At 38.7% G+C, this 14259-nt stretch overlaps 1 protein-coding gene across 1 annotated transcript in view; it reads right to left on the reverse strand.

Moving 5' to 3' along the window:
- The window catches only part of LOC137498900 (brachyurin-like), a 60179-nt gene that overhangs the window by 32516 nt on the left and 13404 nt on the right, over positions 1–14259 (reverse strand). The window contains exon 4 of the mRNA XM_068226647.1: positions 1623–1779. Within this exon, the coding sequence (XP_068082748.1) occupies positions 1623–1779 (157 nt within the window). The remainder of the gene's footprint in view (positions 1–1622; positions 1780–14259) is intronic.

Genomic DNA, 14259 nt, shown 5'->3' on the forward strand with positions numbered 1-14259 from the left:
GGTGGCATCACTCTCCTTGGCTCCACGGACTATGCGGTGATCAGACACGGACTTACGGATTCCAGGTAGGTAGAGACTATTACGGCCGATCATTTTATACTCATTTCAGCGGTTATGGGTCCCCAGTTATCACTGCAACGAGACCTTGCAAGGGCGCATGTAGCAGCCGTAACCAAGGGTACCCTTGGGGAAATTCAGATTCAAACGATGGGATAACTCGCTCTGAGACCCGACTTCAATCCCACTGAGCACTTATGGGACAAGCTAGATCAAGCCCGACAGCGTTCAAGAGTCCCTCAGATACTTCAAAAACTTACAAATGCTCTGGTCGAAGAACGGGAGAACATGCTTCAGGCGGAGGTCCATCGACTGATCAGAAGTATGCCACATGAATGTGTGACAGTCGTGCAGGAAAATAAGGGCCATAGTGTGTCTCTGTATGGATTTATGTGGCAGTACTAGATGGCGAATACACTTAGGTTTATGACAGTGTTCAGTTTCTCATTGCCGGAACCTATTGTACAATACGATAGAAACAAGCTGAGCTTTCCACATTGTTTAACCATTTTAGTGACCTGTTAAGTGGTCTTACAGACCGGCAGTTGTGAAGTCCTTTAGAGTAATTCATGTTAAAGTTACATTCCGTATACACGAATAGAAATAATCCTGAGAAAATAAAACAAACAAAGGGTGTGCCTGTCGTCTACACGGCCATGTGCACTTGTGCGTGATAACGTCCATGGGCTACGAGAGAAACGATATATATGGCGACTTGGAGTGAGGTGTGTATAGACTACTGGATCCCAGTGACCTAATACTATTCAAAATGCTAAGCAATCACTCTAAATGGATCTGGTAGTCAAGAGGATCCTTCTTGAACATACGTTATGTAGCAACGTGCTCATTGGCTCGTAGTGGCTTGTAAAAATTGCAGATCGTTTGAAGTACGAACTCTGACGACTCACTGAAATTATTGAAGGAAAAGTTTAATTAATCTCGAATACAGATATATTCTGGTTAAGAGTAGTTTTTTCGAAATCGAAGATGAAGTGAGCCTTTTACTGCCCTTCACCTTCGCCTCTGAGGATGGAACTCCTATATTTAATATACATTTTCAACTTTGACATGAAAAGCTTCAGAATGCTCTCGGAAAGCGAATAAGCAGTAAGTGTGCCGGGTGCAATGTGTTATATGAAAATGATTAATACATTTTCCATAACTATCAGTAACTTGTATATAACCGAGTTAAATAATGCAGTAAGGATATATTTTAGAAATTATTGCAGCATATTTAATCGGTGTATGTTTAAAGCATTAGACTGGATTCATTCAGAGCCTAATAATTGTAGATACTGAAAAGTATGGCAATAAGCAACACCAGTTTAGAGAAGAGAAAGATAGTGGCTGAGTACTATTGTACACACTACTTGATGCAATTTACCCAAACTCCTCTTCTCACAGAAAAAAGTAACTACGAACAAAGTTTATTGTAATAGCTATCTTACACATCCTAGTTTATGGCTTATACAGTAACCATGCCCTCCTAGCAATTATATAACACGGAACTGTGGACATATTCAAGATACAAAATTAAAAGTTTTTGTTAAAGTTATTGTATTTACCTCCACTAAGGCAATATCGTTCTCGATGTTGACTAATATGCCATATTCTTCCACATGGATGAATTCTTCATGAATTATAATGCGTGATGCATGATGAATGGATCCAAGATTGAAATTTTCACTGCCGACTCTCAACGTTACATTTGATGAAATGGTTCTGAAAATACAAAGAATAAATACACGCACAAAGCTTCATTCCATCAAGGTATAAACGTAAATATTCCGTAAACGTCAATATAAGAAAAGCAAAGCCATCTCTGTACAAGACATGAAGGCCTTTGGAGGAGTGGAAGGTAACCCGGGGACTAAGTGCGATACAATGGTTAGATCTATATTCGGTCTCCTTTGCCTCCAGGAATTAACTTGGTACTCATTGAGGCTGTAGAATGAGAAAATATTGGCACCATGTGGCACTCCAGAAGTCTAAATCTCGTTTCTTCGATTTCCTTACGGGGTACTGAACCAACGTCCAGCTGAGTGAACCGCCCACGGCTTTACAGCCTCGGAGAGGCAGCCCCTAAATCTGCAACATGCCGTACGGTAAACCAGTGGAAATATCGAAAGCCCGTGGAAGAGGATGTATGGCTTTACTCACAGCATTCTTATAGGGGAAGAAAGGATGAACGAATGGAAATAAAGTGCTCTTATTCCCCTCTTTAACCTTTCGGTACTCGCGTCCTCTTGCATCACACGAGTACTTGCGAGTTGTACTTTTTACAACATACTTTCTTACCACGTTGTAACGTTTTAAACGTCTTTATATTTGTTTTATTCTTTTAAATGATGTTTAAATGACTTTCCAAGAAACTTACATTGTTATAGTTATTAAATATTTCTTTTTTGTAAAGAACAAATTATGAAATTTATAAACATTTGTAATTTAACATCAATTTTTTTTTGTATAAATACAATGGAATGTTACACTTTGCCTAAGTCACATTTTTGCTTACTCAGTTTCACTCTAAATTTCACTCTATATCACTCACTCACTCTCTTCATCTCCGTTGTTACCTTGTTTTCAGCGTAAGCAAAGAACCTGTTTCTGTGTGTGTTGTTTGCACACAAAACGTGAACACGAACTGCACTTCATTGACGGTGACAAATTTTACTTTCTTCCACATAACCAGCAGGTTCCTTTCTTCTTCTTCGCAGGCTGTACGGCTACCTCTTCTTCTCCTAATGTCTGTATGTATCTTGCCAAGAAAGAGTAAAAGTCAAGAGGAAGTGAATTATTTCAGCTCTTGATTCCAAATGGCTTCTCATCAAACTTATGGCAAAGTTCTTACGTAAACTTTTCTTCTTGGAGGCAGTTCGCCATTGATATTAAACTTCCAAATGACCCTGGCATTGATCCTTGCTATGTTAATTAATACGAAAGACTCTTGAAAGAGTGAGAAGCGCACATTGGGTAACATGTGTCTACTCCTGCCTTAGTCTTGTTGTAATCGATAATCATTACTGGCTTACCAGTTTCAAGATCTGTATCTTCGGAATCATGCATTGTAGATAAAAGTAAACCACCTTTGTTTTGCTTAGTCACGTAAGAAACTAAAGTTTTATCATACTGAAGTTCGTAATAGAACTTCCAACCTCCTCACTTTTGTTACGTAAAGCGAGGGAGGTATTGCTGTTTTTTTATAAGTTCCAATTAATGCAAGTCCTTTTTCTACTAAATAATGTTTCGGTCCAGGGAGTTGCTTCATAATGTTACGTTTTATAATCCTTCCAATGTTTGCTACCCCTTTAGTACACCAAATAGTCTCCCCATTATTACCATGAACAAAATCCTGAGCAGCCAGAAGCTCTTCACAATCCTTTTCTTCACCTTCAGTCTCACTGTCTTGGTAAACACTGTTGTATTCATTAGCCTAATCACTACTAAAATCTGAATTTCTGTCTTGAAACACATCTATATCGTCATCTTCATCCAAGCACTCTTGCAGTATACGTTCAACTTCACTGGTAAGAAGATAGTCCGACATGTTCACTTCACTATCAACAATAATTAAGTGAACAGAAGAATATAGATACGAAAACTCGCTACGAAAATACTCGCGCGTTGTAAAACGCACAGCAGACGCGACGTATACTGTTTCATAGCTTGCTGGAAACTGGTTGACCTTGAGCAGGTCGGTGACCGATGATGGTGGGGTAGCAGAGGTGGTGAGACAGGAATATCCCATTCGTGAAGCCCATCACCCGAAAGGCTAAACTTGTAAACAAAACAAAAAGACGACTGTTGTACTTGTTACAACGGCGCGAGTACCGAAGAGTTAAAAGAAAGGAAAATATTCGAGGCTGTGGCAAGTATAGAGGAGTTAAACTGATGTAGGTACGGGTGCGAGTGGTTGAACAGAGACTGAGACAGGGAGTGGAACTTAGTGAAATATTTAGACAATTAGCAATAAAATACATGGAGGATATTAGGGATTTGTTTGCGATATTTGATGGCCATGAGAAGGCGCATGACGGTATAACAAAAATATGGAAATGCCTACGATGAAAATATATGCCAGAGAAAAAGATTACTACAAAACAGTGGAACGGTTGCTTCAACGACTACCACGTTTTGACTTAGAGTATGCCTTTCGTTTCGTTCCGTACTGAGCTTCGGGTGTCAAACAGGAATGTACAGTATAGTAAGTTAGGCTTCTTAGCTTTGAAACATTAAATAATATCCAATTTATTAATATGCGGTTAAAAAGGCAAAGGATGAAAACATACCTTGAAATTACCCCCAGTTTGCGATGATGTCATGATAAATAATGTGGGCATCCACAATTTTCTACTTAAATAAAAAATTTCCGACGTAGGAAAACTCAGCTCACGAATCCGTGGTTCTAATGTGTCGCGTCGATCTGTTATCATACTATCCCCGGTTATCGTAACTTCCGTATCTTCGTGACCAGATCAACTGTAAAGTTGAATATTTGCTGAATATACAAAATGTGATGCATATAGGTGGTTTCAGTAAAATATTAGGAAATGATAAAGCACAAAACGCCTGCAGCTGATTTTCCTACTGTGTGGCATCAATGTAAGAAATACGCGTTGGGGCGAACAGCCCAGCACTTCTAGGGCATCTTTGGCGCCTATAGACAGAGATTTGTCTGGAGACTGTCCTACAACGTTCATCTTCATCGTGGCCACGTCACCATCTACAGTTCTTGCAATTTCCTCTTTAACCCTGGAACAGAATTTTCGTTCCCCGATTACGTGATGGTGGTATACCTGATAAGCGGCCATCTCTTCTGAATTTCACTTGACCTTGACTGTCTTTCAGTCAATGTGTGTACTTCTTATCAGTGACAGCTGTTTATACCCAAAGCAGTGTCTCCGGGGCATGGCGTGCCCCACTGTACCGTTAATGTAACTTTTTTTCTTGTGTCGCTAGCATTATTCTTGAAAGTTATCTGAAATATAATTGTGTCATTCGTGATATATGTTAACAAACTAGATTCTCCTCAAAGTGACAAACAAATTTTACGCGAATTAGAGAGGTCAGAGTGCGAAAGTATAAATCTTTTAGAGGACTGTTCTGATAGTGAAGGAGAAATAGACAGTGTTGTGGAAGACCACGTTGAGGAAGATGCTTTTACTCATGTTCCATCAGAGGATGAATGTGAGCCCGTCTCAACGAGCGAAGATACTGTGGTGCATAGTAAGAAAAGAAGAACTGAAAATTCTAAGCAAAGGAGTACTCCCGTTATTACTTCCACTGATGCATCAAATAATCATGCAGGCGTGTCTAGTATTCAGCGAGAGGAAAGGTCACAAGTTCCGTCTGATTACAAGGTTTCTTTGAAAGGAAAGAATGGTTACCGCTGGTCATCTAAGCCTCCTACAAGAGCAACAAGAACACCTCGGAGAAACCTAGTTCTAATCGGGTCTCACGCGAAAGGATCCGCCAAAGGGTTAAATAACTAAATAAATGCAATAAAACTGTTTATAACTGAACATATGATTGAGCACATTATAAATTTTACCACTAAGGAGATTCAAATTCAGGAAGGAAAAGTGTCCACATACTCTCTAACAGGCACCAAGGCCAGTCTATGATGAAGAACTCTAACTTCCCAGAGATGACTTACTTCTACAATGTTATAAAGAGAGGCGTTGTTGTATTTGACCAGATGTGTTGAACATACAACTGTGACAGGAAAACAAAACGGTGGCCACTTTGCCTTTTCTATGGGATGACAAACGCTGCATGCTTGAATGGGTACATAATCTAGAGAAAGAACGTTTTTGCACAAAATCAAGAAGTAAAATGTAGGGAAGATTTTATTTTCACATTGAGTGAAGAACTGATGAAACCTTGGATGACACACAGACTTCAAACTGCCACCCTTTTGAGAAGTATTCGCTTGGCCATTGCGGAACGACTGAGAGTTGGGATACCCACTCAGGCATCAACCTCCAATCGATCGTCCGGAAAGTGCTCCATCTGGCCACGATCCAAGCACACCAAGACCACTGTGGTGTGTTCCGAATGCAAGAAGTATGTATGTAAACATCATAGCTTGGTGTTTTGTCGTGAATGTGAGAAGTGAAAACGGTGATAATGATCAAAGAATGAATGTCTACAAAGACATTGAACTATTGGTAATATTTTTGTTTTCTATACTATTACTATAAAGAGGAAAAATTTGCTTTTTAATAAATAGGCTCAAAAACTACTGAACCGATTTTAAACATTTCTTCACCTATAGAAAGGTACATGCCAGTAAGTAACATGGGCTGTATTTTATTTTCAAAACAATTCGATGTGGGGGGCACGGGGGAGAAATATAAAAATAATAGGCTAATATAGGCAAAATATCGAATTTGTCGTATAAGGACGAGACAAAGCTCGATTTAATCATCTTGACGTAAAAAAACAAAACTCGGTAAGCCCTACGGGCCCAAAAACCATGTTTTAAGGCCCTAAAACCAACCGTTACGGAGATATTGGCACCAAACTACCCCTGCTCTAGGTATCGGATCAAGAAATGAACTGCCGTAACCATGGCAACGTCAGCTCCAGGATTCTAGAGCAGTGAGATTATGTATGTACGTTTGGGCATAAATGCTAACCAAAATTGGTACAAATAAGACTTAATACCTTGAAAAAATATACTGTTGTGTAAGGCACTCATAGTACTCCTTTGGGCGGGGATGGAAATGGGGTGAAGTACGAGTATAAAAATCTTACTATATATAAAAATGTAAGTGTGTGTGTGTAAGTAAATGACACATCTCCTAAACCACTAGAACAATTTCAACCAGACTTGGTACACGTATTACTTACTATCGGAAGACGATCACTGTGGGAGCTAAGCCATCCCTAGCGCCGTTAAGGGAGGGGTTCAGGGGGGTTAGTTTTAATAATAATAGAGAATAGTGTCGAATTCATAGTTTTCGGGGTCGCTCAGTTGAAAAGTAATACTCTAGAACTTTTTAAAGTCCAAGTCCAGCCCCCTTTTAGGTGGGGAGCAAATGAGGGTGAGATATAGAAATAATTTAAAACAGTTTCGAATCCATAGATTTCAGGGTCTCTGAGATGAATAGTAATACTCCGGATTTTTTGCAAGTCCAAGTGGGGAGCGCAGGGGGTGAGATATAAAATTAATCGAAAAACTATATATAAATATTTTATCTTCTTCTTCTTACTATATATAAAAATTGATGTTTGCGTGTGCGCGCGCGTGTGTGTGTGTAAATGACACATCTCCTCCTAAATCACTGGAGCAATTTCACTAAACTTGGTACACTTATCAATTAGTATCAGGAGACAAACCGCGTGAGGGTAAGACACACCCTAGCACACTTATGGGCAGGGGGCGAGGGGGTGGTATAAATATAATCTAGAATATTATCGAATCCATAGTTTTCGTGGTCGCTGAAGTGATTAGTGACACTCCGAATTTTTTAAAATTCATGTTCAGTCCCTTTGGGGTGTGGGTGAGGTGGGAGTGAGATATTAAAATAATCGAAAACAGTGTGGAATCTACAGTTTTCTGGGTCACTGAGATGAATGGTGACCATCCAGACTTTTTATCGCTTAGTGGGGGAGGGGCGAGTCTCATTGACATTTGAAATCCTGTACATCGTATCTATAGTGCGACCGCTAAATACATATAGTTATCACTTATTAATTCTTGACATGATCAAATACTTCCCAGTCGATTCGAGCTTCCATAAGGACGAAGTGTTACTCGAAAATTAAATAATCTAAAACTTGAAATCAAACCCATCTAAATAATTCTAAAACTACATAATATATCATGTTAGCAACATGGCGGATAGATGTGTGAAGTGCTCCGAGAAATTTAAAGATAATAATATGAAGGTAAAGTGTAAAAAGTGCCTTAAGTGGTTTCACATGAAGGAAGAATGCATGAGGTCAACCAAACACGAAATAGATCGCCTCCTTAGTCTTCCAAAAAAGGATAGGCTATGGATATGTTTGACCTGCAACTCGGCGTCACTCGAACCTGAGCTTGACGTTCCACCTGACTCAAATTTACAAGATTCCATTTCCACAAAATTCAACGTAATATTAAGAAAACTTGGTGAACTAGAGTCAGTGTATAAAGAACTGAAGACTTCTGTTCAATTTGTCAGTGACAAATTTGACGATTTTAGTGTTGAGGTGGGCAAAATGCAATCAGAACTCATAGTGCTGAACAACACAGTACAAGACTTAAAATCGAATAACCGCACCCTTTCCGGAGAAGTGACACAGCTGAAACTCGACGTTGAAGAACTAAAACAATATTCAAGAGCTAATAATATGAAAATATCCGGGATTCCGTACCACTCAGAAGAAAACTTAACCGAAGTTGTCCAGAAAATTGGAGAAATCCTTGATGTACCAATACATCCGGACAGCATCGACACTGTTCACAGGGTTTCTTCTTTCAACAAAACCAGTGTGAAGCCCGTAATAGTCAGATTTGTCCAACGCTGGAAAAAGGATGCTCTTTTGCAATCAGCAAGACGCCAGAAGATCCTAACCTCTTCTCTCCTAGGCTTTGGTGGTCCAAAAGTGAATATGTACTTGAACGAACACCTTACGCCCTACAATGAATCTCTCTTCAAGAAGGCTCGTGATGCTAGGACAAAGGGAATTGAACCTGCATTTGTGAGACAAGGGAGGATTCTGGCAAAAATCTCTGCCACCTCCCTCGAAGTATTTACAATAAAATGTGAAGACGATATTGAAAAATTGATTAGGCTCGCAGCATCTAGGCCTAAATGAGCTGTCAGTCTTCACAGATTCCTTCTTATGTTTTATATTTATGTATATTTGTTTCTGTCCTCTTCATTTAAACTACACTAATGACAGCAAGACAATGGAACTCATACTTTCAATATAGCGATTTGGTTACCTCACTTGGAACAATTGCTCCAACCTTGAGAATAATGTATCTCAATTCACGTAGCATACGAAATGGTAAGTCAGAGATGATTGCTGATCGCATAGAGTTAATTCAGAATATCGATTTTATAGTTGTTGTCGAAACATGGTTGTCTGTAAACGGTGATGAGTCTAACTTTTACAATATCCCAGGTTATGAAGCATTTCATTCCTTTAGAATTCCTTCTGAAAAATCACTTAAGGGTGGGGGAGTATCAATTTACGCTAAAACAAATTGTGGCAATGTAATATCATCCATAATGTCCAAAAACATCATAATATTCTGGTTCTGGAGATTTCTAAGTCAGGGTGTAGTTATATTATTATAGCTGTTTACAATCCATTCACTTCAAACTGGACACAGGTATGTGATGACATAGAAATAATACTCAACAAAATAAAACATAGAAATATAATTGTTGTTGGTGACTTTAACATAAATTTACTCTCAAATGCAGTATTAACTAATGAATATAAATCGTTCATGCAGAGCTATGGCCTTAAAAACTGTAACACAATATACCCTACCAGACTGAGTTCGAACAATTCACTAATCGACCACTTTTTATGCAGCATACAACTTAATAACTGGTCTGTAGATAACATAATTGATGATATGAGTGACCATAATCTCTTGCTCTTTAGTTTAGATATTTCAAAAACATCTAATTATAGGCCTACTCCCAGTGAGCCAAAATGACACTCATATAAACATATAGATTATGAAAGGGCTAGATCATATTTTGAGCAACACCAATTCCAGTGGGTAGATGGTGGGGACATAAATGCTTCATATGCTGCTTTAACCAGATACATTCAAAGTGGTCTTGACTATGCATCGACAGTTAGAAAATTTCATCATCAAAATGCAAACACCATTCTGAATGCATGGTGCACACCAGAACTTGCATCACTCTGCAGGCATAACGCACTTCTCTACAGTAAATTGAGAAAACACCCACACAACAGTATAATTAAAGAAGAATATAAAAGTTACTGCAATAGAGTTACAACCCTGAAAAGGACTCTCAAGAAGTCGTACTATGATAATCAATTTAAAAACAATCTACACAACACTAAACACACCTGGCAACTCATAAACGAAGTTCTTGGTAAACCTTCAAAATCAACAGTCAATATTACACGTATCAAGCTAGGGAATGAATGTTTTGAAGACGAAAGTGACATTTGTAATGCCCTAAATAATAATTTTATCTCAGTCCCTGCCATACTATCTTCAAATATTGTTCCACATCCTGAACATACTGCTACAATCAATAATCATCCTAATTCCCTTTTCCTAGAACCATGTTCTCCAGAAGAAGTGTCTACAATAATCAATTCTCTCAAACATGCTCGCTCAGTTGCTAGTGATGGTATTTCCAGTAAACTTCTCAAAATCTGTAATCGAGCACTCTCTGGTCCAATATCTGAATTTATCAACTGCTCTTTGGCAAAAGGCATTGTCCCTGATTCATTAAAGATCTCTAGAGTGGTTCCTATACACAAACAGAATGATAGATCCGACCCTGGAAACTACCGACCCATCTCAATACCACCTGAATTATCTAAAATCTTAGAAACTGTTGACAAAGTTAAGCTTATTAGTTACCTCGAAAAATGCAATTATTTTTCCAGATTTCAATATGGCTTCAGAGAGAAGGCTGAGGTGAATCCTGCCTTAATGGACATTATAATTGAGCTTCAAAATTATATTGATAAAGGTTACAAGACTGCTGGGCTGTTTATTGATTTAAAAAAGGCTTTTGATACTGTTAGCCATGAACTTATGATATACAAACTGGAAAAGGCAGGTGTGAGAGGTCCCTCGCTGCTCTGGTTTAAGGATTTCTTATCAAATCGACAACAGTATGTTCAGATTGGCATGAATAAAAGTGAGCTACAAAAGATCTGCTATGGTGTACCACAAGGTTCCATATTGGGTCCAATTTTGTTTCTTATATATATTAATGACATAGCCCTGTGTTCTTTTAAGGGTAAAATATCACTTTTGGCAGATGATACTTCAGTGTTCTATTCATCAAATTTTGAAGATGAAATAGTTGCAGATATCCAGCATGACTGTTATATCTTAGATGAATGGCTGAGAAAAAATCTTCTAACAGCCAATTACTCAAAAACTGTCTGTATGATGTTCGATAAATCACAAAATGACCTAAATGCAACTACAAATATATTATTTGGCACTACGAAGTTGAAATGGGTTAAAGAAGTTAAATATCTTGGACTAATAATTGATAGTGCCCTCTCCTGGACACCTCATATATTAAACGTAAAAAATAAAATCTCTGTCTTGGTTGGTATCATTGGCAAGATTAAGTACCTACTAACAATTGACACTCTTCGTCTAATTTATTTCACAATGATACAATCTCGACTTTCTTACTTGTGTTTCATTTGGGGCAAAGCAACCCAAAATAACTTAAATACTTTGGAGGTCTTACAAAACAGGGTTATTAGATTTATGTATGGATTTCATCAACTATATTCTCGAAATAAAATGTACTCTGAAACAAATATATTACCTCTTAAGAAATTAATCTCATTAAACGCATCACTTCTTATTCATAAAGTCTTGCATAACAAAATGTTCACCAACTCTGAATTTCCTAAAGTCACTGACATCCATTCATATAAGACAAGGCAAAAAAATAAATTACATGTTCATCAAAATTATACAACAAGGTTTGGCACTAAGGGAGTGCAACACTTACTAATATCTGAATATAACAGCATTCCTGACAACATAGCAATCATCTCTAAAACTGTGCCATTTCGTAATAAGCTTAAGAAGTACCTGTTAGGCACTATAAATGTGTAACAGTTATTTCTCTGATATTTTCACTTCCAAATCTTAAAAGTCAAAAAGTTGTTCCTCATGTATTGTTACTCTGATGATAATCCACTTAATATAATCCTATCCATTAGATAAATTGTGATACTTAAAGTATATGTAAAACCACTATTATTACTCTTTCACTTTTAGACCTTATGCGTTAATCCGCCATTGTTGTGATTATCTATGTATTGTTCCTCTTGACAGAGCTCTTGCTCTCTGGAACCCTATTTATCAATAAATAAATAAAAATAACATATCAATCTGCAAGTCAAAAAGGAATTCTATAAAAATTCACATCACACATAACTAACTGGTAATGCAAATCTTGAAGGTAAATATTCAGAAACTATCCGGGAAACGCCGGGTACTACAGCTAGTCTATTATATTCGCACAGTTATTTTCATTTTATAGCCTCAATATTTAAAGTATTCTGTGCTACAGGGTTGATTTTTTTCATTTGTACTTGCAGTTATTAGTAATACATATTTGCTGGATCAGAGCTGTGTTTCTCTCCTGGGGTACTCAGTGCCCCAGGATACCGTTACTGGTTCTGGAGAATAAGGGCACTGTTGCAGGCTTAACAGCGGGCAGGCTTTTGAAGCCTAGCTGGCCGGCTGTGTTCACATTCCTTGCCTGCGGCGTATCAGGATTTCCCCAACTCGAGACACAGTGTTAACAACTCTCCAGGGAACACTGCACATACCTCATTATTATGAGAGGTGAAGGTATTCTACTGACTCCATAGACCTTCCAAGGTCTCCATATCACTAATAACGTCACAAGTCAACACAACCCACAATAATATGAACTGAGGTAGGTAATCACGTAAAGCATAGCGTTTAACCTGACGCATGCATAAGTCTTTTCCGTTTTCACTACGAGATGCCACCAGCGAACAGTACGCAGCGTATGAATTTGACAAACACGTCAGTTTGTTCGTCTGACGTTAAGCTACCAACACACTCAAGTTGTATCGTTCAGTGATCATGTAGACGTTTCTGCCTGAAAAAGAACAGCTGTGGCATGCATAGCTTTTCTTATTTAATCGAAAGAGAAAGGCTGTGGAAAGTCATCGTTTCTTGGTAGAAACATATGGAGAACACGCTCCAGCGTTCAGATCATGTGTGACATGGTTTCGACAATTTAAATATGGTGATTTCGATGTGAAAGACAGTGCGCGCACTAGTAGACCACAAAAAGTCCGACGACTCTTGAGGCCTGGCGAAACCGTTAATGCACAACGCTATCGTCAAGAAATGATTGATTTAGGCTAAATCACGTATTTATCGAAAGACGACCGGATTGGGACAGAAAACATGGCAAAGTGATTTTGTTACACGACAATGCACCGTCTCACACAGATAAACCAGTGAAAAACACCTTGAAATCGCTTGGATGGGACATTCTTTCGCACCAGCCGTACCACACCGACATGGCGCCATCTATCACCTTTTTGCATCAGTGGGGCACGCGCTCTCAGAGCAGCACTTCAGCAATTTCGAGGAAGCTTTAAATGACTTGACGAATAGTTTACCGCAAAAGACAAGCAGTTTTTCTGGCATGGTATCCATAAATTACCTGAAAGATGGGTGAGGCGTGTAGAAGTCGGTGCCAATATTTTGAATAAATAAAAATGAATTTCCTTTGCAAATTACGTGTTTTCTTTACCACAATAACCGGCGAGAACATACGCATCCACCTGGTAACTATACAGCCACTCAGAGCGAGCAGCGAGACTGAACAGAACTGTGAGAAGCTGTGCAACACTGGAGACCTGACAAGCGAGCCGGCGACAGGACAGGCAAGCTTTTGAAGTACACCACGTGGACTGTCACTGACTAAGCAAGCATGCCGTTGGTCACAGTAAAGGCGACTGTAGGCAGTCATAAATCTGCTTACTGGTACCGTGTATCGTTTGAGTCGCCAGTCTTTAACAAGGAAGTAAGAGAGTTATGCTCAGTAATAATAGTTGAATTTATAGCAATTGTCAATTTAAAATAGTATTCAGTAAATAATGTTGTTTAATGTAATTTGGTCTACTTCATTGTTGTGGTGATAATAACGAACTGTCGAAGTTGATGATGATTGTTGTGATATGCTTTATTGGATCAGGGAGATAAGGAAGAAAACTATCGAAACGAGGGGAAGAGCAGGAAGGTAGGAACACTCGAAGACTGAAGGAAAAGGAATCATAAAAGGGAGCGTTGTAAGCCCAGCCATGATGTCGCTGAGCGGGAAGAGAACAAAATAGGATGACCTACAACGCAGTATGTCCCTAAAACTAGGCGAAACTAACAGTACACTGTCTCTTCGGTTGCCACTCATACCCGCTAGATGACATTACTGCCACAATTGTACAAGTACTACCCGTCAA

Source organism: Anabrus simplex, chromosome 3 (assembly GCF_040414725.1).
Source record: "Anabrus simplex isolate iqAnaSimp1 chromosome 3, ASM4041472v1, whole genome shotgun sequence".
Lineage (NCBI taxonomy): Eukaryota > Metazoa > Arthropoda > Insecta > Orthoptera > Tettigoniidae > Anabrus > Anabrus simplex.